Source organism: Aotus nancymaae, unplaced genomic scaffold, assembly GCF_030222135.1.
Source record: "Aotus nancymaae isolate 86718 unplaced genomic scaffold, 86718_ANA_hifiasm-v0.15.2.pri h1tg000008l, whole genome shotgun sequence".
NCBI lineage: Eukaryota > Metazoa > Chordata > Mammalia > Primates > Aotidae > Aotus > Aotus nancymaae.
The window spans coordinates 37,297,347-37,324,108 of NW_026988419.1; the positions used below are offsets into that span (position 1 = coordinate 37,297,347).

General features: G+C 39.3%; 1 protein-coding gene and 1 pseudogene across 6 annotated transcripts in view; both read left to right on the forward strand.

Annotated features, from left to right (window-relative positions):
- Positions 1-26,762, forward strand: part of HECW2 (HECT, C2 and WW domain containing E3 ubiquitin protein ligase 2) — a 392,336-nt gene that overhangs the window by 329,553 nt on the left and 36,021 nt on the right. For all 6 annotated transcript variants that reach the window (XM_012454051.3, XM_012454049.3, XM_064373220.1 and 3 more), the window contains 3 exons: positions 3,684-3,793; positions 14,550-14,670; positions 16,172-16,285. In XM_012454051.3, coding sequence (XP_012309474.2) covers positions 3,684-3,793; positions 14,550-14,670; positions 16,172-16,285 — 345 coding nt within the window. The remainder of the gene's footprint in view (positions 1-3,683; positions 3,794-14,549; positions 14,671-16,171; positions 16,286-26,762) is intronic.
- LOC135273805 (5S ribosomal RNA) lies at positions 26,156-26,281 on the forward strand (annotated as a pseudogene).

A 26,762-nucleotide genomic window follows, 5' to 3' on the forward strand; every position in this document is an offset into this window, starting at 1 on the left:
AGTTTGCCTGAGTTTCTATATATTATGTAGTAGAATTCAAAAGTATTTAAATTCAAATAATTCAAAATTCATTCATACCTAAAGAGCAAGCTGTATTTTTCCCTCTTTGGGAAAATAAGCAGGTTCTCCAAAGCTAATGGGCTTTTGGAGAAGTGTGAGAAATTTACTTACATATAATAGTTCTATAATTATTGCATATAAATGATGTCATTAAATCCTAGACTTTTCATGTGGGTGATCAAATGTGTTTATTATTTTAATAATAGTAAATAACACAGTGTATTATATGTACATGCTTAATGAGTAATAATTCATGATTATTGAAAAATTTGGAGTTTTATTCATGTCCTCATTTCTTTATGTTTTATTTTCCTTTGGAATTGGAATGATTTGAATTAGTCACTGCAAACTTCAGTCAGCATACTTGTCACATGGAAGACATGGAAGACTTTGTGTCTATTTTTATGTTTTGTCTAATTTCTTAAAAAGGAAAATCACTCCTGGTACAAATTGACTTGATTATCAGTCAAGCTGCAATGTAAAGATAGTATTGTTCTAGGACATTATTCAATTCAAAATAAATCTATGTAATTTTCCAATAGGGCTATTTTAAACCCCAATAATTTTTAAATGACCTTGTTAAGTTTGTTACTGATTTTTCTATTTCATGATTTTTTTCGCTAACTCAATTCATGTAAAAAAAAAAAAAAAGTACCTCTATCAGAGCTCACATAGGAAATGACTGATAAATTTGGTTACATAAATATTTTAAAAGTGATGTAATGAAAGATATCACATATAAATGCATAGAGAAAGATAACCAACTGGAAGAATAGATTTACAAGACAGAAAACAAACAGATCGGTTGGGTGCAGTGGCTCACACCTGTAAAGCCAGCACTTTGGAAGGCCGAAGCAGGCAGATCATAAGGTCAGCAGATCAAGACCATCCTGCCCAACATGGTGAAACCCCGTCTCTACTAAAAAGCAAATAAAATAAAGAAATTAGTTGGGTGTGGTGGTGTGCACCTGTAGTCCCAGCTACCTGGGAGGCCGAGGCAGGGGAATCACTTGAACCTGGGAGGCAGAGTTTGCAGTGAGCGGAGATTATGCCACTGCACTCCAGTCTGGTGACAGAGCAAGACTCTGTCAAAAAACAAAAAACAAAAAACAAAAAAAAAAAAACATGGATACATGAAGAAGGCATTTAATTTAAAAGACGAGAACCCATTAGAAAAATAGATAAAGGATATGAAAAGGCATTTCATAGAAATGGAAGTATGAATAGCCAATAAACCCATGGAAAAATGCTAGTAATTATAAATCCAGTTTCAAATAATGAGATACCATTTTACACTATTAGATTTGTAAAAGTCAAAAAGTCTGAAATACCCAATGATACATAAGAACTTTTGTATTGTCTGGGCTTAGTGGCATTGCAGTTTCTACAGCCTTGTTGGAATACGAATTGACACTGTCTTATACAGCTGAAAAGGCATATGCATTATGATAGAGTAACTCTGCTTTTAGGTATATGCCATGTTTGCACTAAGAAAGTCTTTTACACATATTCAAGGTATTATATATAAGATGTTCACTGCACTATTATTGATAAAAGCACACAATTTGAAATAAAGTAAGTGCTTATCGAAAGAGGTATGAATAAATAGACTGATATGTTTGTAGAATGGCCTACCATAGTGGGTAAAAGGAACAAACTAGATCTTTATGTATCCACATAGATACCAGAACTATATTGTTGAATTTAAAAATCTCAAGAAAACTATAACTTACATAGCATGTATGTAATTTTTAAACAATGCATAAGGTAAAACAATACATTATTTACCTTTCTATATACATGTTGCCAAATACAGAACTATGGAAGGAAGGATACCTATACAATCATGATAGAGGAGAACAAAAGGGACTTTATATACACACATACACACACACACACACATACAGATATATATATACATCTCTATATAGATATATACAGACTTTTCAGTGTGTATGTGTGAAGCAAAAATAGTGTTAACATTTATTAACACTGCATGATGTATATTGAGCATTTTTATATTATTATCTTTTAGGTTGTAAACTTTTCAAGTAAACTTTTTTCTCTTGATATGAAAGATTTCTGAGTATTAGTTATATTTAAAGGAAAGAATATATGTCATCACAAGAACTATAGGTATAGATGTCTGTGGAAGGAGTGCTGATTCCTACTCTAACTAATTTAGCTATAGGTTTCTAGATTCTAGTGCTATCAGTTGTTACATGAGACTTTTTCTTAACAGTTAATTTAAAATTCACGTTATTCCATTTGATTTATTTTAAAAAGAAAACTGGCTATTTCAGGGATTAATTTGATATTACAGATAAGATTACTTACTGCTTCTATATCCATATCTTCTGACTTATAGTTTAAAAGTACAGTGATGGCTTGAAAAAAAAATCACATAAAAATGCTTTTGCTGCAGTGGTCCGGCAGAAGTGTTGTTACGCACCGCTTAACAATGTCTCAGCCTCAGCAGTATGGACATTTTGGGCTGGCTAGGTATTTTTTTGTGAAGAGCTACATTGTGAATTATAGGATGTTTAGCAGCATCCTCACCTCACCCACTAGAGGCCAATAGCACCTCCTCCCCCAGTTATGACTATATTAAAATGTTAATAAATGTTAACACTATTTTTGCTTCACACAACATCCTCAGACGTTGCCAAATGCCCCAAGGGATGGCGGGAGCAAACTCACCTCGGTCTAGAACCAGTGCTATCACACGTAGAAGTCCTTGCCTCAAATCTCTACAAAATTAAAGCGTTGCCACTTCTACTGAATTTTTTTTTTTTAAACAAGTAAACGTTTTCTAGACTTGGCTACATTTGAGCAAAAAGAAATCTACTTCTACCTCTTAATTAAAAAACACAAGCCCTCTAACTTTTACTGTTGTTTTAATTCTATTTTGCCAAGTGTTTATATATTTGAGCTTGGTACAATTAATAGTAGTTTTCTTTATCATAATATTTAATGAAAAGTCCAGGATTCTAAGATCTCAGGTCTCTGGTTACTATCTTTTAGGAGAATATCAGAAACAGACATTTCAATATAGAAAAGAAAAAAGACAAGTAAATGGTCTAAGATCCAAATCCTCACATTTGAAAAATAGTAGCCAGGATAAACAAGGGAGCTCATTATTTTGCGACTGTAATTATTTAGAAGGTGTTTTGTTTTATTTTGCTTTTAATTATCTAATTAAATCCTAAGCTCTTCAAAGTCTGAGACCCTATTGTTTATTTCTTGAAATGAGGATATAGAACATACTTTGTGTATTTATGATGGGTTCTCGATTAACATTTTCTATTTTGTGTTGGAATCCTGTTTCCAAATCTAAAAACCCAGGTACGATTTTCAAACGTGTACACTCAAACTCATATATTGAAATAGTAAAATCAAATTATGTTGTCCAAACTTGGTAGGAAAACAGGCAAATAACCACAGGTTTCACAAAAATGACCAGAGCCAGCCATTTTGTCCCAAGAATTACCTGCAAGAGAACGGGGGTGGGTGCTCTTTTTGGGATGTGAACCAGATGTCGGATGGAATGTTCTACCCCCTCAGGCTTTAGGCTGTTCCCCACTTCGGCTGAAATACCCGTTTTGTTTCTTGTCCTTCCCCAGCTTGTTTGAAGAAGAGATAATGTCATATGTGCCTCCACATGCCTTACTCCACCCCAGCTACTGTCAGTCCCCACGTGGCTCTCCCGTGTCATCTCCTCAGAACTCGCCAGGTGAGTCCACCTGCTGCTCACAGTGAATTCTCTGAGGAGTGAACCTGCAAGCCAGATGTTCTCTCCTCCCTAAAGACAGGACAGGAAGGGAACACTTCAGATACATCTTTAGTGTTAGCACAGATACATGTGTGGCATTTCCTGTCTCTTAAGGGTGACTTATTTCCATGGGGATTCATTTTGACAAAGAGATAATGAATAGGAGGATTCGTGGTATGACATACTCAGATATAGAATTTACTTTTCATGATATTATGTCATGCAATAGCAGGACACAAAATATTAGGTTGCTTTTTGGCTTTAGAAAGTTCTAATGAAGAGACTGATTTGATAGACAATGAAGATAAATTCTCTACTCTCAAGAAATAATATAGAATTGAAATTATTCGGTTTAATGGACTTGGATATATTTCCCTGCAATATTCATTAATTGCATTAGATATAAAGAACAGAGATGGATTGGCAGATAGAACATGTTGATAAACTGAAATATGTACATTTGATCTCTTTTTAAAGAGATAGGCATGAATGAAAGAGTGAGTGGGTGGATAAATGGGTGGATGAACAAATAGTAGAAAATGCAGCTTGGCAAATGAGCTTTGAAAATGAAGGCAGTCATGATGTTGACAGAATATCAGCTGTATATAGGTCCTTATTAGAGTCAATGCATTGTTCACACTTTAACAGCTATCAGAATTGAAAACTGTTTCAGTACAAATGCAAACTCCATATATGTCACTAAGCTGCTGTATGTTCTTTGGTATATAACATGTGTTTTCACATACTGCAATGATAACGAAGCTGCAGCCTAACTGGATACTGCAAACAGGAAAAGATCTATTAATTCGTTCATTTAACACAGATTTATGGAGCATCTAACTATGATCCAAGCACTGAATTACACTCTGGGACTACAGAGATGAATAATACAGTTTCTGCCTTTGAAGAATTGATGGTGGGGCAGTGAGTCAACAAATGACTCTGTAAAGCTCAGTAGTTGGTCTTGTAATGAAGAAATGTATGGGAACACAGTTGTGGGAGCAAATCTTCCTTTAGGGCTGGGGATGGGGTGTTTGGGGAACTACGAAGTGGAGTCTTGAAGGATGATGAATAGGAGTTTACCAGGTGGACCAAAGAAAGAAGGACATTCTAGTTAAAGGGGTGTTGTGTTAGGCCATTCTTGTGTTGCTGTAAAGAAAACCTGAGGCTGGGTATGGAAGAGGTTTCATTGGCTTATGGTTTTACAGACTGTACAAGCATGGTGCCAGCATTTGCTTGGCTTCTGTGAGGGCTTCACAAAGCTTCCACTCATGTCAGAAGGTGTTGGAGAGCCAGCATGTCACATGGTGAGAGTGGGAGCCAGAGAGGGCAGGGGAGAGGTACCACACACCTTTAAACAACCAGATCTCCTGTGAAGTCACCCCTCACCAAGGGGGTGGTGCTAAGCCATTCATGAGGGATCCGCCCTTATGATCCAAACACCCCCCACAAGGCCCTACCTCTGGCACTGGGGATTATATTTAAACATGAGATTTAGTGGGAACAAACATCAAAAAAACCATAGCAGGTAGCATAAGCTAAGCCACAGGAGCGTGAAAGTAGTGTAGGAAATTAATAGATACAAGTGAAGGGCAGTTCGCAAAGCTCAGGTTGGAAAGGTAGGCTAGGACTGGTTGATCATTGATGCCTTATTTATTTATTTATGAATCAGAGTGTCATTTCTTTGCCCAGGCTGGAGTGCAGTGGCGTGAGCTAGGATCACTGCAACCTCCGCTTCCCGAGTTCAAGCAATTCTCCTGCCTCAGCCTCCCCAGTAGCTGGGATTACAGGCATGTGCCACCACACCCAGCTAATTTTTGTATTTGTAGTAGACATTGGGTTTTACCATGTTGGTCAGGCTGCTCTCAAAAACTCCTGACTTCAAGTGATCTGCTCACCTCGGCCTCTCAAAGTGCTGGGATTACAGGTGTGAGCCACAACGCCTGGCCAGCCTTATTCTATAGTCCATGTAAAGCCACTGAAAGGATATAAGCAGAAGAATACCAATGTTTTTCAAAGATCAGTTCGGTGGCAATTGGGAGGTAAATTAGAAGATGAGAGACTGGAGACAGAGAGAGTATCAGAGAGGCTGTTGCATTAGCCAGAGTAACGTGATGAAAGGCTGGACTAGGCAGTGGAGTGGAGACCAGGGAAAGAATTGAGGAGATATGTAGAAAGCAGAGACATCAGGATTTTGAGTAGAGGTAGGGAAGAGTCAAGGCCTCACTACCTAGACTACCAGGCAGATGGTAGCACCCTCTGCCAAGAATGGAAAATGGTTAGACTCAAGCAGGAAAGTTGAATGAGTTTGGTGGTAGACCAGTTTTGTTGAGAAATCTTTGGGCCATCAATTGGAGATTCCCAGATAGAGCTGGAAATGACAGCCATGGAACATGGGAGGGGTTGACAGCAAGGAATTCAGTGTACTGGTGGCAACTGAAGCCTAGAGTGTAGATTAGAGCAGCTGGGGAGAAACTCATTGAAAAGAAGAAGAAATAGAGGATGATGACGTGAGAAACCTCAATATTTAAGGGATGAGCTGAGACAGAGGAGCAAGTGAAAGAAAGAGAGCCAACAGATTTTGAATAGAGTTAGGAAAGTCTTTGCAGGGGAGCCAGGTTTCACAGAGGAGGGGTTAATAGAGCCACATGCCCAAAGGGTTCAGGAAGTCCCAGCTACTCATGGGGACTGAGGTGGGAGGTTTGCTTGGGCCCAGGAGGTTGGAGGGTTGCATGGGCCAAGGCTGCAGTGAGCCATGATCGCGCCACTGCACTCCAGCCTGGGCAGCAAAGTGAGACCCTGTCTCAAAAAGGAGGTGGGGCATCAAGAAGGATGAGATCTGAAAAGAAGTCTCATTTAGGTTTGCAAATCATGAAGTTATAAATCATCTTTGCCAAAGCAGGTTCTGGGAAGTAATAGGTTATAAACTGGATCACAATCAGTGACAGAATGATACAGGATATGAAGCAGAAGTCAAATGCTCTTATCACTAAATCTGGAGGTGAAAAGAAAGCCAAATAGAACAGTAGATAGGAGAAGAGAGAGGGAAGGGATTTTAGGATGGGAAGTTGAGTATACATGTGCAGGGGCCACAGGACATGAGTAGAAGGAAAGTGGTTTGTGGAATAAGGCAGAAAAGTGGCAGCCCACACAGTACAGGCCCATGGGCAGCAGGACATTGAGGGCAGAAACACAGGCCAACTTCGGAACAAAATAGGGGCACCTATTTTGATGGCACAGGCTGAAAGGAAGTGTATGACACTTTAGGTAAGTTTAAAGGTATAGGGGAAAACTTCATGAAATTCCCAACTGACCTCAGTCTTTTAGCAGCTTTCTGACTTTGGCTAGGGTACCTCCTTCCCTGAGCCTGAATTTCTTTTTCTATAAAATAAGCATAATAATAATCACCTCACCTCTCATTATTATTTTTGGAGAACACTTCGCTTGGTGCTTGGAATATCATAAGCCGCCAACAAACATTAATGGGTCACTCTTTTCTTTCTCTCTTTCTCTTTCTTTCTTTCTGTCTTTCTGTCTTTCTTTCTCTTTCTTTCTTTCTTTTCTTTCTCTCTCTTTTCTTTCTCTCTCTTTCTTTCTTTTCTTTCTCTCTCTTTTCTTTCTCTTTCTTTCTTTCTTTAATTTGATTCTGAGAAGTATAATTTGTTCACATTTGAACCATTAATAATTGGAACATATGAAGCCTGATTTGCAGAGCTGTCTGCTTAGATATGTAATCATGCAGAGTGGTCTTTATCTTAGTAAGAACCTATGCTGGGGTTTAAAGTGGACCATCCCTTTATCTATGTTTTACCGTTAAAGAAATGAAGCTATGTGGATTGTTACTGTGGCCTGTCCTCTCTGAGGCAAAGGTAGATCGCCACATGCTGCCCCTTCCATGCTCTTTAAAGGCATGCACTTGAAGACTGGCCACACATTCTTCAAGACTGTATGAGCATTCTAAATGTGGCTAAGTTCACTTCCTCATTTAGCATCGCAAATGCACATGAGTAATCCTTAGTGACAATAAAATCCATTCTAGAATCTTACATTTAGAGTTAAACATTTTCCAAAGACATGTGTAATCCAAATATATCTAAATTGCTAGCAGTGTTTGTGGTGGTTTTAATTTTCAGGAAGAATCATCTCCATATTTTTGGCCCACTCTGTTTCATTGGGCTTTGTTTGATCTTGAAACTGGGTTGTACAGCCTGATATCAATGGAAGTCACTATAACAAATTCCACATGATACCAGGGCTAGACTTAACTAACCTCGTTTCCTTGTGGAGGAATCTTCTGTTTCTTTGAATAAAATAGCTTCCCCTTCTACCAGTATTCCTGAAGGTCTTGTGAAAGCAACATTTCAAACAGATTTTTTAAAGTGGTCTGATCCTCCTTGGTGACTAGAATTTCACCCCTTTTAGTGGTGTGAGAATAATACCATGAAAATTATGACAGTAATAAATTTTAATGATCTTCATTGAGAATTCCTAGCAACTTTCCACACTTTTCTTCATTCTAAGCACATTGACATGTCTTTTCAACTGCGGAAGAGAAAGAGGCTTTGGAAACTTTGACTCACTGTTTTTTGCAGCTGTTATAGTGCTCACCAAAATTTGTCAAAATTTTGGAATGTGAAGGTTTGTTTTTCTAGGACCATTATAATGCCAATCCCAACCTCAGTGATGCCAGAAGGAAAAGATCTTTCCAAACACCATGTGGCTTATTATGCCAAATATGGGACCCAGAAGTTTATTTAAGCTGCACATTTCTAGGAAGTTAAAGGCAATAACACCTAATTTATCTGATATTATTGGAGATGTGCTCTCTTATGTGGATTTTCCAGGTAACCAAAGCTATGATTTTAACTGTATGAGAATTCGTTTAACCCACTATTCGCTGAAACTCTTTCATAAATATATTTCTCCTTACTTTCCTGTAAACAGCACATTGAGGGTACTTCATGGTTTGGGGGGATCATTGTGCCCATGAATCATGATGCGGAGCTCTGGTGACTTCACTGGAACTGGACCTCCTGGAAACCAGCACCAGCACACAGTCACCCTCAACAGAAGCAAAACACTCAAAGAGCACAGAAGAGCTCGTGGGTCTTTACTAAAGGTGTCTTGAGTGGATGGGTTAAGAGAGGGAATTATTTCTCCCAACACATTGCATACCCTTAAGGATCTTCCTTTTCTCTCTCTTCCACCACAAAATCTTGGCACTTTACCAGCTGTTTATGTCATCTTCTACTCTTTTTACAAACATTTCCTCTTCTCTCCCCACTCTCTCCTTTTCTTCCTCTCTCTCTCTCTCTCTCTCATCTGTCCTTCTCCCTTTCCCCACCCTTCCTATGGTCCCTGAAGTAGCTTTATACCTGTTTTTAGAAAAGGTGTTTGATCCCTTCCCTTGACTCAGCCCTACAAAGATGATCTAGGAACTAAATTGCACAAATGAAGGGTGCTCCCTGGGTGGGCAGGGTTGGGGAAGTTGTGATTCCAGAGACCAAAAGAAAGCCCCAGACACTGTCTCTATCACAGTACACAGACTTAACTTTTTGTTGTTAGTCTCCCTTGTCCTCACCCATAGAGCTGTCAAAGGGTGCCTGCTATTGGCAGACCCTTCACCTTTCTCTTTTTAATAAATTGCTTCTCTGCCAAGACCTCTGTCAAGGTTTGAGAAGTCAGAGCATTAAGTTGTTCTCAATAAATGGTATGTACATGAGCATCAGCAAGCTCAAAGAAATGACCCAAGGGCCTTTTACTACTGAGAGAATAAAGCAAAAATGCCAGGTCTTCAGTGGTTGTGCTTTGTACCAGCAATTTAGACGTGTTTTTCTTAAGTTCCAGTGTTGAACTATGTTCCAGAAGAAGGAGCCTTCCAGAAATTATTGTAGTGCTTGATGTTTTGTTTTCATTCACTCACAGGGCATTTGTTTTAAATGTCATAGGGATTTTTTGAAAGTGAATCAGGAAAGAGGTGAGCTTCTGAGCTGTCCCAGGACACAGGCATAGAGCCATGCTGGATCAAGCTAAGCTCCAGCCACTGTCCAATACGGAGAACCAGTGTTAGTCATCAGAGCAATCTGGGTTCTGGGCCACACACCCAGAATCAAAAAAGACTGAGACTGCCCGGGAGTTGGATGCCAAGCTACTTCTAGTGTCTTCTGAAATATTTTGCCAGATAGAATTCCTTAGTTTATATATGATTATGTAATTTTGTAACAGTATATGAAAATAGGGTAACACAATATAGAAGTTCTTTAGGGCTGCCTAGCAATGACAAAGCAAAAAGTCCCTAGTATCTATTACCAAAATTTTTTCCTGAAAAGAATTAGCAAAATGCTGACTATTCATGAAGTCAGCCCTTCATTTGATCACTTTCTAGATGTAACATTGATCTTTTGTATCTGATTTTCTTTTTTAAGACTGTAAAGACCATAAAATTACTCTGTCTGTAAAGTATAAGTATTATCTGGAACTTCACTTATAGTTGTAGTTCCCATACAATTCTATTAGCTCAATCTTCCAAGAACATTTTGTATTTCCAAAGTGAAAGTAACATCATTCCTGCTCTGGAATTTCTTGGCAATTATACCTTACTTGTATTAAGAATTTGACAAAGGCCAACAGCATAATTTACTGTAATTTTAAAATGAAGTAATGTGTAAATGACTTTTTTCATAATGGAACTATGAACAAAAGAATTTTTGCATTTAACAATTGCTGTGTCAGAGTTTTTATAATTAAATCCCTTTACTTAGAGGATAAACAGTCAGAGCTAATTTTTGTTGTGTCTGTATTGATGTTGATGGAATGCATTATGGCATTTCCCACATCCTTTTAAGCATCTCAAATTATATAGGCATAGTTACTGTGTGTGCTGTTTTTTTAAAGTAATCAGCTCTTTAAAAACCATGTTTCTTTTGTATCTTAAAAGATTTTCATTCAGTTCTTCATTCTTCATTTTTCTCTTTCTTATCAATGATTGGGCTCTTGGAAGTTGATTCATTACAGCTGTGTTCTTCACTGTCTGGGTTTTCTAGTCTGAAGTTTCTCAGACTGGAGCACTGACGCCTTGATTGTGCCACCCCTGAGTGGACTTGAACTACACTGTCCTAGCCCTCATCCATTTAGAAGAGCAGTCTTGTGTTCATGGAGATAATGTTCCTTCGTGTTGTAAACGATGCCTTTCGGATACACAGGAAACATTTGCCCTGTGTTAGTCCCTGGATGCTGCCCATGTGTTTCATTGGTGACATTTGACCTTCCTATAAAGGAATAGTGGTTCTCAACCATAGCTGCACATTGGAATCATCTGTAGAGCCATATTAAACACTCATGCCTGGGTGTTTAAAGACACATTCTGTGCCTTTACACATTCTGATGCAATGCATCTTGGGTGTGGCCTGAATATTGGAATTTTTAAAAGCTTCCTAACTGATTCTAATATGCAGTCACGATTGAGAACCCCTGCCTAGGAGTCCTTTCTGCTTCCCAGATCTTTAAAGTCAAGTTTATTTGCTTGCTTTATGACATAACTCAGCCCTTTGCCTGACTCTACAGAAATCTCCAGACAAATTACTGGTCAATGGCTAGTTTTGTACAAATTCATTACTAAAATCTCAACTTATTTCCCCCTGTCTTTAGCATTCACCTCTATGCAGATAACAACAGCAGACACTTATGTGGGATCTCTTATGCAACAGACACTGCATAAAGTGCCGTATACACACTAACATGTGGCCCTGATCTCTCACCCCAACTCCAGCCCCATATTTTCCAGTCTCTAGGGCACTTGGTCAGTTGTCATCTCCAAGTCAATACGTATGAAGCTTCACATGCCCCTGTCCACCTGTATCACTTTCCACACTGTTTATAGCATTTGTGCTCCAATCCCAAATCTACTGTCACTGGAATATGACTTGGACAGGAAGCTGCACCTTCATTTTCCTTAGCTGCAAAGTGGTAATGATGGTCCTAGTCATACCTTCTTTGTAGACTTGTGAGGATTTCTCCAGATGCCCTCTGTAATGTGCATCGTCTGTAATGTATAGCAGGCACTTAACAAATGAGACCTGTTGTTATTGTTTAAAGAAACTTTATATTAACATCATGCTTCCCTCTTGTTCCTTATCTACTCTCTTCCCAGTGCTTATTTCACATTGTAGATGTTTCTCTGAGTCACTCACTCCAGTCTAGTCCTTATCCCCTCGGGCTTCAGTTACTGCAACAACTTCTAACTGGAGCTCTCCTCTTGCCCACCCTTAATTTACTCAACACACTCTGAAAATAATTTCTTGAATAAAACACTACTTGTATGTTATTCCTGTGCTCAAGAACATATAAAGGCTTCACACCATTCACTGCATCCTGCCAAACTCCTCTGCTAGGTTTTAAAAATTCTTGTCATAATTTGGCTCTAACCCTTTTGATCAATTTCATTTCCCATTTACTCCCAGCATTCCTCCTCCATTCTAGGCTAGCTTAGTCGTCTCAGCATCTTCTGAACACACATGCAGTGTTTATGCCAGCTCTTGCTGCTCTGTTCCAGAATAGAATATAAATTCTCCTTCCTTTGCAAGGTGTGGTTCCAATTAAGCTTCCTCCCTAAGGACTTTTCCACTTTGATATCTACTTATATCATGTCTTTTTTATTATATTACTATTACTTTCGTATAACACTGATCTTAACAAATGCCTGTGGAGGAGGAGGGGAAGGCAGCCAGTGTCATTGAGTGGCTGTGGCAGAGTGGTGAGCGCATGCCTCATCTAACAGAGTAGCTGCAGCTGCCCACTGGATCCCCAATGAAATACAAGCCAGTCGTTGCAAGATTTCCCAAATAATTTTCAAAAGAAAAATCTGGAATTTTTAAACTTGAAATTTAATTTGTAAATGTTGGCAATTAATTTAAAATCTTCAAAAAAGATTATGGAGAAAACAGCAGGAATCTGTAGGACTAGGAATAGTCCCAGGGATATCGTTTTGTTCCCTCTGCTTTCTAGTCTGTATACCATCTAGTTCAGAACTTATTCTCTAATTGTTCAACGTTTTATTTCTGTTTCCCCATCCCACTCCAGCAACCCCACCTTATTCATTTTGGGCATCCGTTGCTGAACCTAACACAGTATTAGCAATGAATAACAACCATTTAGTTCACTCATTTGTTAAAGAAATTTTTGGCTGGGCGCGGTGGCTCACGCCTGTAATCCCAGCACTTTGGGAGGCCAAGGCTGGTGGATCACGAGGTTGAGAGATCGAGACCATGCTGGTCAACATGGTGAAACTCCATCTCTACTAAAAATACAAAAAATTAGCTGGGCATGGTGGCGCGTGCCTGTAATCCCAGCTACTCAGGAGGCTGAGGCAGGAGAATTGCCTGAACCCAGGAGGTGGAGGTTGCAGTGAGCCGAGATCATGCCATTGCACTCCAGCCTGGGTAACAAGAGCGAAACTCCATCTCCAAAAAAAAAAAAAAAAAAAAGAAATTTTTAATGAACTTGCATGGTATGTAATGAACAAGACTTCACAGTTTTTGTTTTCTGGTTTCTTTCATTGGTTGGGTTTTTGTCATGGCTCTGTGTCTGATTTTCATATTCATCGTCAATTTTGTATCCCATCCTGTTGCTTAGTCACCTGGTGACACAAAGCCAGACTTTTCTATGGAAAGAGGAACAGTATTACTTTTACATTTTATTAGTGATATTTTCCATTGAATAATGTATAAAATATCCTTATATAACCTAGATATTCTCAGTACTTGGCACATGTTAAGAAAGCAATAAATATTAGTATTATTTATTCTTTGTGCAACCAGGAGACAGATGCATTTTGCAATTATGTCTTATATTAAGATTATTTTACCCTGCAATATGAGATTTATGTAATTATGTATCTAAAATCATTCTTGGTGATAGTGCATATCTAAAATAAGTTTTGTAGGCCAGGTATAGTGGCTCATGCCTGTAATCCCAGCATTCTGGGAGGCCAAGGCAGGCAGATCACCTAAGGTCAGGGGTTTGAGACCAGCCTGGCCAACATGGTGAAACTCTGACTCTACTAAAACTACAAAAATTAGCCAGACGTGGTGGTGGGTACCTGTAATCCCAGCTACTTGGGAGGCTGAGACAGGAGAATTGCTTGAACCTGGGAGGCAGAGGTTGCAGTGAGCTGAGATCATGCCAGTGTTCTCCAGCCTGGGCCACAGAGTGAGAATCTATCTCAAAAAAAAAAAAAAAAAAGTTTTGTGAAGAGTTTTTTGGTGAGGAATTTAGAGTAATTATTAAAAACTCACTCTTTGTGCCACTGACTTATATACCACATAGTTTTCCACTGCAACTTCCTGTCTAATTGCCATGATATCATTTCAGCAGCAAGCAAAGATATTTCATCCTAACAGTTACTACTAGACATGAGTAACTCTTTTTGACTCATATTAGTTTGGACTGAAAAGGGGAACATGCTTGAGAAACACATGGGCACCGTCGTAACTATTCAAACAGGATTTTAATTCTTAACCAAAATGCTACAAAGAAGACATCACTTAAGACTCTGGTTGAGGTTTGTTATATCCTTCAACTTGCAGAAATCAAAAATGCAGAAGTTAAGACTGTTGCCTCCTTTGACTTGTTAATTGTGATAGCTTTTGTCCATGGTGATGTGATAAACATAAGAATGATGCACAAATCCAGATTGTTCTCTCTTTGTGGTTTGCTGCAGGTACCCAGCGTGCCAATGCCCGGGCCCCAGCCCCTTACAAACGGGATTTTGAAGCCAAACTGAGGAATTTTTACAGGAAGTTAGAGACTAAAGGATATGGACAAGGCCCAGGGAAGTTAAAGTAAGTCAAAGTGACACAAACCACATAATTTATAGATGGTGAAAGGATGGGATGCAGTTGAGCCTCTAGGAAATTGATTGTGATTTGGGATGATTAGCCTTCATTTTAGTCAGCATAATTATTTTGGCATTTGTGAATTATAGATCATCTAAAACATAGTCCTGGAATTAAGCATGATTAAGCTTAATATTTTAAAACAAGTAGTGAAGACACTGCCACTTTTCATGTAAAAATAAAGGCAAAATAAAAGGCTGGTATTTTTCCCTCCGAAAAGTACCTCTTTGTTGGTGCATAGTATATTCATTAGCTATAAAGCTATCCCAGTGTCCTCCACTGCAAGTTTCTGTCTCCTGAACTGACCTGAGTGTAGGCTGAATAGTGCCCAGCTCTGTTCAGTTCTGTGAAACAAACTTCACAACAGCACATGTCATGATTGTTGTTTCTGCCTTTCTTCATCCACCTTCCCGCTTCAAATGGGGAAACCGAAACATCATCATGTTGTTTGGCCTAGAATTGTTTCCATTCCCTACTTACCCTTCTTTCTCTCCTCCCTGCCTTCACCCCTGTCCCATGTCCCCACTGGAGATTACTCTGCCACTGAGAGAGGACAGAGGAGGGAGGGTCTACACTGGAGCACCCCCATGATGCTGAGTGCCTGAGAAAGGGTTCAGAGACCAGACCAACAACAGTCCCATGGTTCACTGCCCCACCCACAGGAAGTCTTGCTTGATTAAATTCCACCCTCATTGCTGTAAAAAATCATCAGCCTGCCCAAACACCATACTTCTCTGAGCTTTACTTTTCTCACACTTACAAAGGTCTAGGATGATCCAACCGTCATGCATTCAGCTGCCCTATCATCTCTCTGTCCATTACCATTTACATTAAGAGCAAATTGATATCTATGGAAGGATGACTTTAATTGTCATCATCATAAGTAGATTAACCTGCCACATACATCATTCATTTGTCCCTGATAATTGAATGTAGGAAGATTCACTTAATTTAACAATTAACAATTGGAAACTCTTGCTTTGGAGGACATTGAGAATTTTTTTTTCCCCTTGTTTTTCACAGTCATCTCTCTGGGCACTTAATTGAATTATTTCTCTAAGTGCATTGAGGCTTAAAACATTGCCTCATAGAGTTATTCTTGCTTTACTAAACAAAATGTGTGTGTGTGTTGTTTTATGATCATTTATTTGAGGGGGGATAAACTGATTTGACCATTTAGACAGGATTCTCCAGTTGTTTTCATGGGTCATGGGTAGAGTGCTCTATTTACCAATGATTCTCTCATATAACTTTTGCTAATGCTATTAAGAGTTAAAGACAAATGTGTACTTTTTATTACAGACAGCAATAATATTAGGTAATATTCTTCTTGCCTAGTTAATTGTGGCAAATGAAAATTAAATGGCAAGTGCCAGGTTCTCTAAGTAAATTATCTGTAATAGTATAGTAATAATCTGTATTTTCCAAATTGTCTCTTTATGGACAGGTTAATTATCCGAAGAGATCACTTGCTAGAAGATGCTTTTAATCAGATTATGGGTTATTCCAGAAAAGACCTGCAGAGAAATAAGCTGTATGTCACCTTTGTCGGAGAGGAAGGGTGAGTAGAACAGAGAAGTGGCCTGTGGAACATAGGCTGTGGCCACAAGGCGGATGTTTCTCCACATCGCTATGGTTGCCTGAAACAGGAAATCCTTCTGGCAGGAAGTGCTGTTCTCATATGCTTAAACATTTGGGCTTTTTTTTTTTAAAGGTCTCCTCTAGTTTTTAAATCACTTGACATAGAAATTCTTTAGTAAAAACTGGTAACTTAAGATCGTTTTTGAGAACAGAGACTGGTTTAGTTTCTTCTCTCTGCACCTCTCTTTCTCTTAAAGGGAAAAAGTAAGGCTTTGCTGGGGAAAAAATAAGGACTTTGTGATCTGTGATCTTATTTTCTGCCCTGCAGGGCTAAGTAGAATGTGCTTCCTCTATTAAATAAGTTCAGTTTCAGAAATATGAATTAGAATCTTGCTGTTCTACCCGGAAGCTTCCACAGCAGTAACTCTTGGGCCTTGGCTCTTATTTCTCAGCCCCCAGTTTTTGTCTTCCCTTGGGAGGGCAGCACACCTACCATCATTACTACCTCACGTAAACAAACATGTCCCACTTCTATGACACTTCCAGGAGTGTGCTCATTGAGATAAGAGTTAGGAAATGGAGGAGTGAAGACTCCTACACAGTGTCTGCTGCGCCCAAATAGACATAACTGGCCAGCTGTCATCCTCCCAGACGCCTTCTTCTTCCTCATTTCAGGTCTGGGTTCAATTCTCTGCACCTTCTTCATAACTCAGCAGCCGCTAGAGGGAACTTTTTTAATATCATACAATTGTCTAGTTGTGTTCTTTGTGGCTCTTGTTGATTTGGATTATTTTAAGGCTATGCCTCTCAGTCATGCCTGGGAATAAAGTATACTAGATTATGGGATCATATTAGTGATATTCAACAAATTCAGCCATTTAGTACCCAGTGGATGAAACAGTGACTCCAAAGTATAAAATAATTGCCTGTGCTGATGGAACTAAGGAATGGCAAAATCAGGATTCAAACTCAGGCCTTTTGTCTCTCATCTAGTACTCTTGGACTAGTTCTGGAACCTAAGCAAAACTTCTGCACTCTAGCCCATCTGATTTTTTTCCTATACCTGGACAGTTTGCCCATTCCAGCTAATGACTGATAACTTCTGCCTTTGTCCCATGTACTGCTGTATTGTCTCCCAGCTCTGCCTACATTAAGGTAAAATATTATGTGCCATCACACTATGACATGACAAAATTTGTACAGAAGTTTGCCTGAGACCTGATCCTTTCATTGCTGATGGGCATTAGTGGACTTCTAGCTTGTGTTAGTTGGCTTAAAGATGAAGGTGCACAGTTGAAAATGAAGGCAAATGGTGTCAGCCTAATCACTGGTATGCATGGGCTTCCAAGTATTTCCTTACATAATCAGTCTGGTTTGGATGAGAATATTTTTCCTCCCCCAGAACTCCAGCTGCCTCCCTTCATTGTTGGACCAGAGTTTGTTGAGATCTCAAAGATAGAGGGAAGAATTCTTGGAAGCACTGACATTTAAGTTTGAATAGAACAGATGTTTATCATGGTTGGTTATCCTAAAGCAGTCTCCTTATGGCTTGGACTGATGACATCAGTTCCTAGGAGGCTATATGTGTTTTTAAATGCTCATTGCTAGACCCAGACATGAAGGAGGAGGTCCAGGAGGAGGTCCTAGGAGGTGGTCCAGGCTGAGTGGGGCTTGTTACCTCTGTATTTGATTACATTACATTGATGACCAAATGCTTCCTGCCTCCATCACCTGTCTCCTTCCTGTGACATCAGAGGGAAAACAAGGAAGAAGATATTTTAAGGTGTGAGCTCAATTATCAGAGACAATCTTTTAATCTGTTCACTCTACATATGGCTTATTGAAGCTGGATTTTTGGACTCATGACTCTGTCAGGTCAGTATCATAGATTATTAGATATAGACTTTAATTTTTCCTATTGAGGCACTGAGAATACATATGCTGTTTTTGAGAGATGAAAACAGTAATTGTGCTAGAATGATAGAAACCTCAGAAAAGAAAAAATCCTCAAACTACATAAAAAGTAAGGAACTCTTTTAGCCTTTGCCACCTTCTCAAACACATTGACTCTATCACATGGAAATGAAAGACCCTAACTTTTTTCTGGATTATAATAAATACCCAAAGGGAAAAGCTACCCAGTTTTTCCATTGAACTATAAAAATGGAGCTGGGGGTTTTCTGTTACTTTCCCTTTACCAGTTTTAATCTCCTCAAAATGTATCATTTTTTAAGTTCTTCATGTCTGGGTCTAGTAATGAGCATTTAAGAGCACACATATCTGGCACCCAGACCTTGGCTTTAATACCATTCTTTGATAAAAATAATCAGGGTTTTTAGAGAAATGGCTGATTCTAACACTAGGTAGGAAATACACAAGATGGAAGCATCTTGTGGTGTCAGCCAGAGATTAAAGAAACCCTCAAAGATCCCATAATCATGGAAGTATGTTGAAAGGACCCAGGAGCCAACTGAAAGAGTTCCCAGTGAACAAAGCTGAAATAATTTGAGCAACAAAATAAAGAAATCAAGACTATTGGATTATAAACCAAAGTATAAAATCAATATTCATACTGATAACAAATACATGGTTGAATACATAAATAAATGGAGAAGAATAGAAAAATAGAAAAATCTCTTTTGTAAACTATGGACCCAGCCCAAATGCCCATCAGTCAATGAGTGGATAAAGCAAATATGGTGTGTGTATGTATGTGTGTAATACTACTCAGCCATGAAAAGGAACTAAATGATGATATTCACAGCAACCTGGATGGAATTGGAGACCATTATTCTAAGTGAAGTAACTCAGGAATGGAAAACCAAATATCTTACATTCTCACTCTTATGTGGGAGCTAAACTATGAGGGCACAAAGGCATAAGAATGATACATTGAACTTCGGGGTCTTGGGGGAAAGAGTTGGGGGTGGCAATGAATAAAAGACTACACACTGGGTACAGTGTATACTACTCAGGTGATGGGTGCACCAAAATCTCAGAAATCACCCCTAAAGAACTTACTCAAGTAACCAAACACCACCTGTTCCCCAAAAATCTATTGAAATAAATTAACAATTATAAAAAAGAATCACTGCTCTAAAGGTAGATATGAATTAATTTAAGGCAAACAATAGAAAATATGCCCTTCAGAAACGGCTGTAGGTCTGGGGTAGACAAATGATGTAATTTGGCGCAATTAAACTGAAAGAAACTCTATTATGTTATAGTTGGTGAAAAGTTTCACTAAAAATGGGGAAAAAAATCTCTTTTACAGAATATTTCCATGCAATCAGCATAACTCTCTGTTCCTTAGGTATGGAATGTGCATAGTGACTTTCTTCCACATAGTACACTATGGAAAGAAGGGGAACAAAGTAACTTCACAGTCAAGAAACCTGACAAATACTATGGCAGTCAGGTGATCAAGGTCAACATCAATAGCCACAAGTCATGTTGATAATATATACCCTCGATATGATATGATGAGAATGGCACTTTACCTCTGTGGTCTTCCTCCCAAATCCATAACGCTAATCCAACCATGAGAAAAATATTAGACAAAATCCCAACAGAGAGACGTTGTACAAGATAACTTACCAGTACTGTTTAATACTGCCAAGGTCATCAAAGACCAGAGGAGCCTGAGAAACTGTCACAGCCAAGAGGAGACACAGCAATTAAATGTAATGTGGTTTCCTGGATGGGATCATGGAACAGAAGAGGGACATTGAGTAAAAAACTAAGGAAATGTGGATAAAGTATGAATTTTAGCTAATAACAGTATATCAAGATTGGTTTATGAATGATAACAAGTGTACTGTGCTAATGTAAGACGTTAATAATCTGTGTGTGATGTATACGAGAACTCTCTGTTTTATCTTTGCAATCTTTCTGTAAATCAAAACCTATTCTAAAACAAAAAGTTTCTTAAAAGAAAATATACAGTCAGGATTTGGGGAGATTCAGGAAATGTTTCCTTGAACACCTTATTTCCTTGTTACCTGATAAATGACTGCCCCCCAGGGTAAATTTTGGTATGTATATATCTATGTCTGCACTTGAGTTCATTCGTGTAATAAGTATATATGTGGGGTTAATTATGTGGGAAGTCCAAATTAGTAGTGGCATTGGCATATATAAGTATTATTTTGTGTTTCTTATGTCAACTGTGTTATCTATGAGGGAATAATACTTTATAATTCATATTGATACCATTTCAATGATTATATTTTACCTGTCACCATCAAGGTCTTTATTTACAGTAGTTTAGCTAAAGCATTAAAAAAAAAGGGAATTTATTTTAAAGAATAATGTATCTACTTGCTCTCCAAAATAGGTGTGAATGAGCAGAGAGATTTCAGCTCTGCTTTGTTTATTTGCATAAGTCTGAAACATGATATATAGATAGTTCCTTAAATAGAATAGTTGAGCCAAGAGAAATGATGGGAACATTTATGGTCAAAAATTTACAGGATGGCTGCAAATTCCATGCAAGGTAGAATTAGCCCCAGAATACAAAAGAGGTATATATTCAATTTAAAAATACAAAAATAATCATAGAGTCTATAAATACAAATACATTAGTTGATAAGAAACTATAACATCTTCACTAAAACCACATTTTGTATGATGCTTTGGCTTTTTACTAAAAGTAGGTAGTTTCTAAGCACTATCTTGTAACTAGTGATTTAATTTGGTTAGACCTCAAGATTTTGTTTTCGTCATGAAAATTTCCACACAACTTAATCTGGTTATCTGCCTTTGCAAAGTTGTGGGGAAGGGAGATCAGCGGTGGTGGAGTGGCTGAAAACTGAGTCATCTTGATTGAATGTGGTGTGAAATTGCATGCAGGGGTTGCCTGTTTCTGCTGGGCTTCAGTCTACCTAGAAGTTGCTTCTCTAGGCATGAGGTAAATGAAATATACATATTCTCTAATGAATTATTCTACATATTTTCCCACTATATTATGATACTGCACATTCTCCAGTGTATTATTTTCTTTTGAATTAAGAGTCCTAATACACTAGCAACTAAAAGTTATGTGATTTCAGAAGTTAGCTAGATGCTAGGCTTGGTGGCTCATACCTATAATCCTAGCACTTTAGGAGGCCAAGGTGAGAGGATTGCTTGAGGCAAGGAGTTCCAGACTAGATTGGGCAACACAGTGAGACCCCATTTCTATAGAAAATTAAAAAAAATTAGCCAGTTGTGATGGCTTGTGCCTATAATCCTAGATACTTGGGAGGCTGAGGTGGGAGGATCATTTGAGTCCAGGACCTAGAGGTTACAGTGAGCTATGATTGTGCCTTTGTACTCCAGCCTGGGTGACAGAACAAAACTGTGTCTCTTTAAAAAAAACACACACACACACAACTGGATTAGACTGTTGTGTTCTGATAAGGCATGGGGCCACTAACTTCTTAGTACCTAAAACATTAAAGAAATAGTGGCCTGGATAAAGAGAGGAGGTTTACACTGTGATTGCCCCACCTGTTTTTCTCCATGGCCAGCCCTGTAAAAGGCACCTTTCTTTAAGAAAGAATGAGTTTATTATGTGTGAGTTGCCATCAATATGACATCAATCATGTCTTGCAGAGCCACACTTTGACTAGGGAGGAGATGTGTACAAGCAGTTTTAGTTTGGGAGTTTAAGAACTTCCTGTGATATCTTTCTTTTGAGCTTCCTGTAATCCACCTGAGAGAGGCAAATGAAAGCAACTAGGGAGGATGAGATCTGAAAGAGTTTTCTTCAGTCCCTGCCTGTAAAGTAACCAGCCAGTTCTTACATATGACTGGTCAGATCCTTACCAGAAGCTGTTTGAGGCTCTGAGCTTGATCATTAATTTCTCAGAAATCTGTGAAGCTTCAAGGTAAACTTTATGGTGTTGCTTTCTTTTTCTTCCAAAAAGAGATGTTTGCAAGATAACCTAAATTACCCAAACCTTTCTAAAGAAGGGTGCTTCTGTATCTAGGCTTTGGCTTGGTAGCACCAGGTAAGACTTTGTTTATCATATCAAAATTCCTTACCTACCAGGCTTTCTTAATTGGCTTAAGAACTCACGCCTTGTTGCTATAAATATCTGAGGGTGAATCAGAAGGTGTGTAGGCCATATATGCCTGAACCAACATGTAGGAAATGATAGTGTGACTTCCTAAGGCCATTATCTTCTCTCATTTCATAGTCTGCTTTCATTGGAATACTGAGTTTTCAGGAATTCTTAGTTGAAAATAAAGAATGAGAGAATAGAATTTATTATTTTAACAAATATTGGGTGCCACTGACAACTTGGGTGGAGTGCCAACCCAGCAATGTGATGATGTTGAAAATGCTCTATCAGCACTTGGGGCTCCACACTTACATGGCCACCCTGGAGACAGCTGTGTGTATTCGGAAATGCCCTCAGATGCAGCTGTTGTGGGGCTACACACCCGTTGTCGAGAGTTTTCATATTTCTGTGCCAAGCCTTTAGCTGTGGAACCAACCTAACTGGCAAAACAGGAATGTAACAGACAATCCCTGTGATATGAGTCATATTAACTATTTATATGAAAGAGGTTGCTAAGACATTACAGGAAGCAAAGGCATGATGTACCCTGCTGTGACATGTTTTACTGAATTAGCTAGGCTTGTGTGTAAATTGTAATCTACAACCTGTTCTCAGATAGGCAGTTCTAAGCTTTGGATTATAATCAAATCAAAAGTTTAAAAACTATTTTGGCTTTAGAGGTGACTCCATCAGTGCTTCTAGAGTTAAAAGTCAGCAGTTAAAAACTTGACCGGTTGAAGATACATTTTCTCCTAGAGGAACTAACTATTAGCTCTGTTTTCACTTGAGCAAACAAGACTTTTCCTTTTTAGTTTAATTCCTCAGGGAGCATTCATCTCATCTTCATCCAGATTCAGCTATTATCATAAAAAGGGAACTAATCAGTGAGGTCTGTCTTTGTTGTTTTAGCAAATTTTACCATATGAGAGGATATTACATACTAAACTTTCTAAACTTAATTTACTTGATGATTTCTGACAATGTTTTCAAATTGAGTAGTCTTTTAGGGATTGGTATAAGCTGTTCATGTCATTGAATCAATATACCACTCCAAGGCAAATGTGCAAATCTGCTAAATACCAAATAACAATGTAAGCAATGTTGATTTTTTTTTGAGACGAATTTCTCACTCTGTCGCCCAGGCTGGAATGCAGTGGCACGATCTCAGCTCACTGCAATCTCTGCCTCCCGGGTTCAAGCGATTCTTCTGCCTCAGCGTCCTGTGTAGCAGGGACTACAGGCACATGCCACCACGCCTGGCTAATTTTTGTATTTGTAGTAGAGACGGGGTTTCACCATATTGGCCAGGCTGGTCTCAAACTCCTGACCTCGTGATCTGCCTGCCTCGGCCTCCCAAAGTGCTGGGATTACAGGCATGAGCCACTGCGCCTGGCCAATTTTCTTTAGAAAGCATCAGAGAGCTCCACTCATTGATTCAACAATATATATTGAGCCCCCACTCTGTATCGGGCTAGGTAGTTGGGATATAAAAATAAGCAAAACAAGACCCCTCCCCCCAGTATACTTATAGACTAATATGTATGCATAAGGGAGGCAGGCACATACACAGATAATTGTAATGCACTCTGTAAGTGCAGTATTATTAAAATACTCAGAGTTAAAGCTTAAAGAAACCCTGACACTTCTAACTGAGTGCCATAGTTTAATTTTAAGCAGGCAAAATCCCATTTTACTTTTACCAGTTGTCTGTAAGAAAACTGACTCCTGAAATATTTGCCTCATGCTTCAGCTGTCTGTGACCTTATCCATTGTATGCTTGATTGTGTCTGAAAGCGCCACAGAGCAGTGACCATGACAGACGGGTGCTCACTCTGTGCCTCATACTTAGTAGTCTGCCTGCTCCTTGAGGTTGCATACACCCTAGGATATTGTAGCCATTTTACATTTCCTTGAAGAGATCTTCACTGAAGAAGAGGATCGATAATAAGCTAGATATTTTAACAAGTAGTACTTCCCTTCTACTTTCTTTCTTTTGTAACAGAGGTTAGCAGGATTTTTCTGTAAAGGGCTAGATAGTAAATACTTGAGGATTCACCATTCCTACCTTCTCTGTGGCACCTACTCAACTCTGCCCTTATAGCAGAAAAGCAGACATCATCAGTACATAAGTGAGCACAGCTGTGTTCCAATAAAATTTTATTTACAAACCAGAGGGTGGGGCAGATTGGACCTACAGGACATAGTTTGCCCGCCCCTACTCTATTAGCAGTATTTTTTAAGTCTTGATGAACATTTAAAATTGACTGAAGGGTAGGCTAAGAAGTAACAAGCATTAAACTTGGGGTCAGGGCACCTGCCTTAAGACCTCAAAGTCTACTGATTCTTCCGTTGCAGCTTTCATGTGATACATGTCAGTGATCTCTTTCAGCTTCTCTATAAAATGGAGATTGGACAACATGACTTCTAATATGACTTTGATCACTGGCATGCTCTGTTTCTGGAAAGACACAGGGGACTAAGTATCAAAAAATGAAATTTTAGTAGGGAAAAGTACAGTCTAGTACTAAGGCTTTTAAAAGATACAGTTACATGCAGACATATTGCGGGGTGGGGTCCTGGGTTAAAGTGCATAGATGAAAGGTTTGGGGCTTTAGCTGATGACTAGCTCTTTACGAGTCAACAAAGTAAAGTGGCTGCCCCAAAGGCAGGGTAAGTTTAACCCTCATCGCGGAGAAAAGTGTCCAGGACTTTCTAAGCTCTGTGCTGAGAAGACCTCACGTGGAGTGTTGCCATCAAGTCTTTTTTTTTTTTTTTGAGATGGAATCTCTCTCTGTCACCCAGGCTGGAGTGCAGTGGTGTGATCTTGGCTCACTGCAACCTCCACCTCCCCAGTTCAAGCAATTCTCCTGCGTCAGCCTCCCGAGTAGCTGGGATTATAGGCACCCACCACCATGCCCAACTAATTTTTGTATTTTTAGTAGAGACAGGGTTTCACCATGTTGGTCAGTCTGGTCTTGAACTCCTGACCTCATGATCTGCCCACCTTGGCCTCCCAAAGTGCTGATATTACAGGCATGAGCCACCACGCCCGGCTGCCATCAAGTCTTTATTGCCACCAGGGTAGAGAGGGAATTCTTACCCCTGCCCTGAGAGAAGGTTGAAGGAAGTGGCCATGCTCAGGAGTGGGAAAGGGAGAGAAGGAGGCAGAGGCCAGGAGACAGAAACTGCTAAACCTAGAGCTCCTATGGAAAATGACTTTTCAAAACGTTTTACATCTTTAGGATCTAGATCAGTACCCCATATATAATCAGCAAGCCTCTGAGTATGTAAAGAACGTTCAAGTGGAAGAGTATTCCGGTGGAGTCACAGGCCAGAATTAGGTCAGCAGGAGGAAGCCACAGAGGCTGCCTTCATCACAGCATGAGGAGGGACAGGTAGTCTGTGTGCGCCTGCACTGGGGAGGCAGCCAGGGTACTGCTTCGGGAGTCCTCAGAGTGACCTGAGGGTAGTCCCACTGATGCTGGGAGCCACCTGTTAGCATGTTATATTCAGCTGCCCCAGAGAGCAGACCCATCATGTCACCTACAGCCTCTTTGGCCCTGTGAGTCTGCTGTGTGCATTTTTCTTTACACATAGGTTTCCTGTCAGCACAGTATGGGTGTGAGGATTTTAATACCACTGGTGATGTCTTAAATGATTTTAACTACTACAAAGACTGACTTTTTTTATTTTAATATTCATGTATTCATGTTAAGGCATATTGGAAAACAATAGGCCAAACATCTCAAAACTTCATAAAGAGTGTGTAAGACAAAGTTCTGTTTAAAGAGCAAATATATTTAGTCTACAGCCATACCATGCTGAACATGCCCGATCTCGTCTGATCTCAGAAGCTAAGCAGGGTCGGGCCTGGTTAGTGGTTAGTACTTGGATGGGAGACCGCCTGAGAATACTGGGTGCTGTAGGCTTAAAAAAAAAAAAGCAAATAGATTTAAAATTGATTTAATGAAAAACATTAAATTAATAATAGTACATATATATTCAGATATGACAAAAATTGGGAAAGTAGTATGAATAGGTGAAGTCTGTGCTGTGTAAACCATTTATATTTATCTTCTGCCTGTAGGATCCTTTTTGTTGCTGCTGTTCTTTCCCTATGCCCCGGGCTGGAGTGCAGTGGCATGATCATAGCTCATGCAGCCTCAAACTCTTGGGCTCAAGAGATGCTCCTGCCTCAGCCTCCCAAGTAGCTGGGACTACCAGCACATGCCACCACACCTGGATAATTTTTTCTTATTTTTTCTAGAGACGGGGTCTCACTGTGTTGCTATGTTGCCCAGGCTTGTCTCAAACTCCTGGACTCAATGGATCTTCCCTCCTTGGCTTCCCAAAATGCTGGGATTACAGGCATGAGCCACCACGCCCTGCCTAGGATCCATTTTTTTCTCC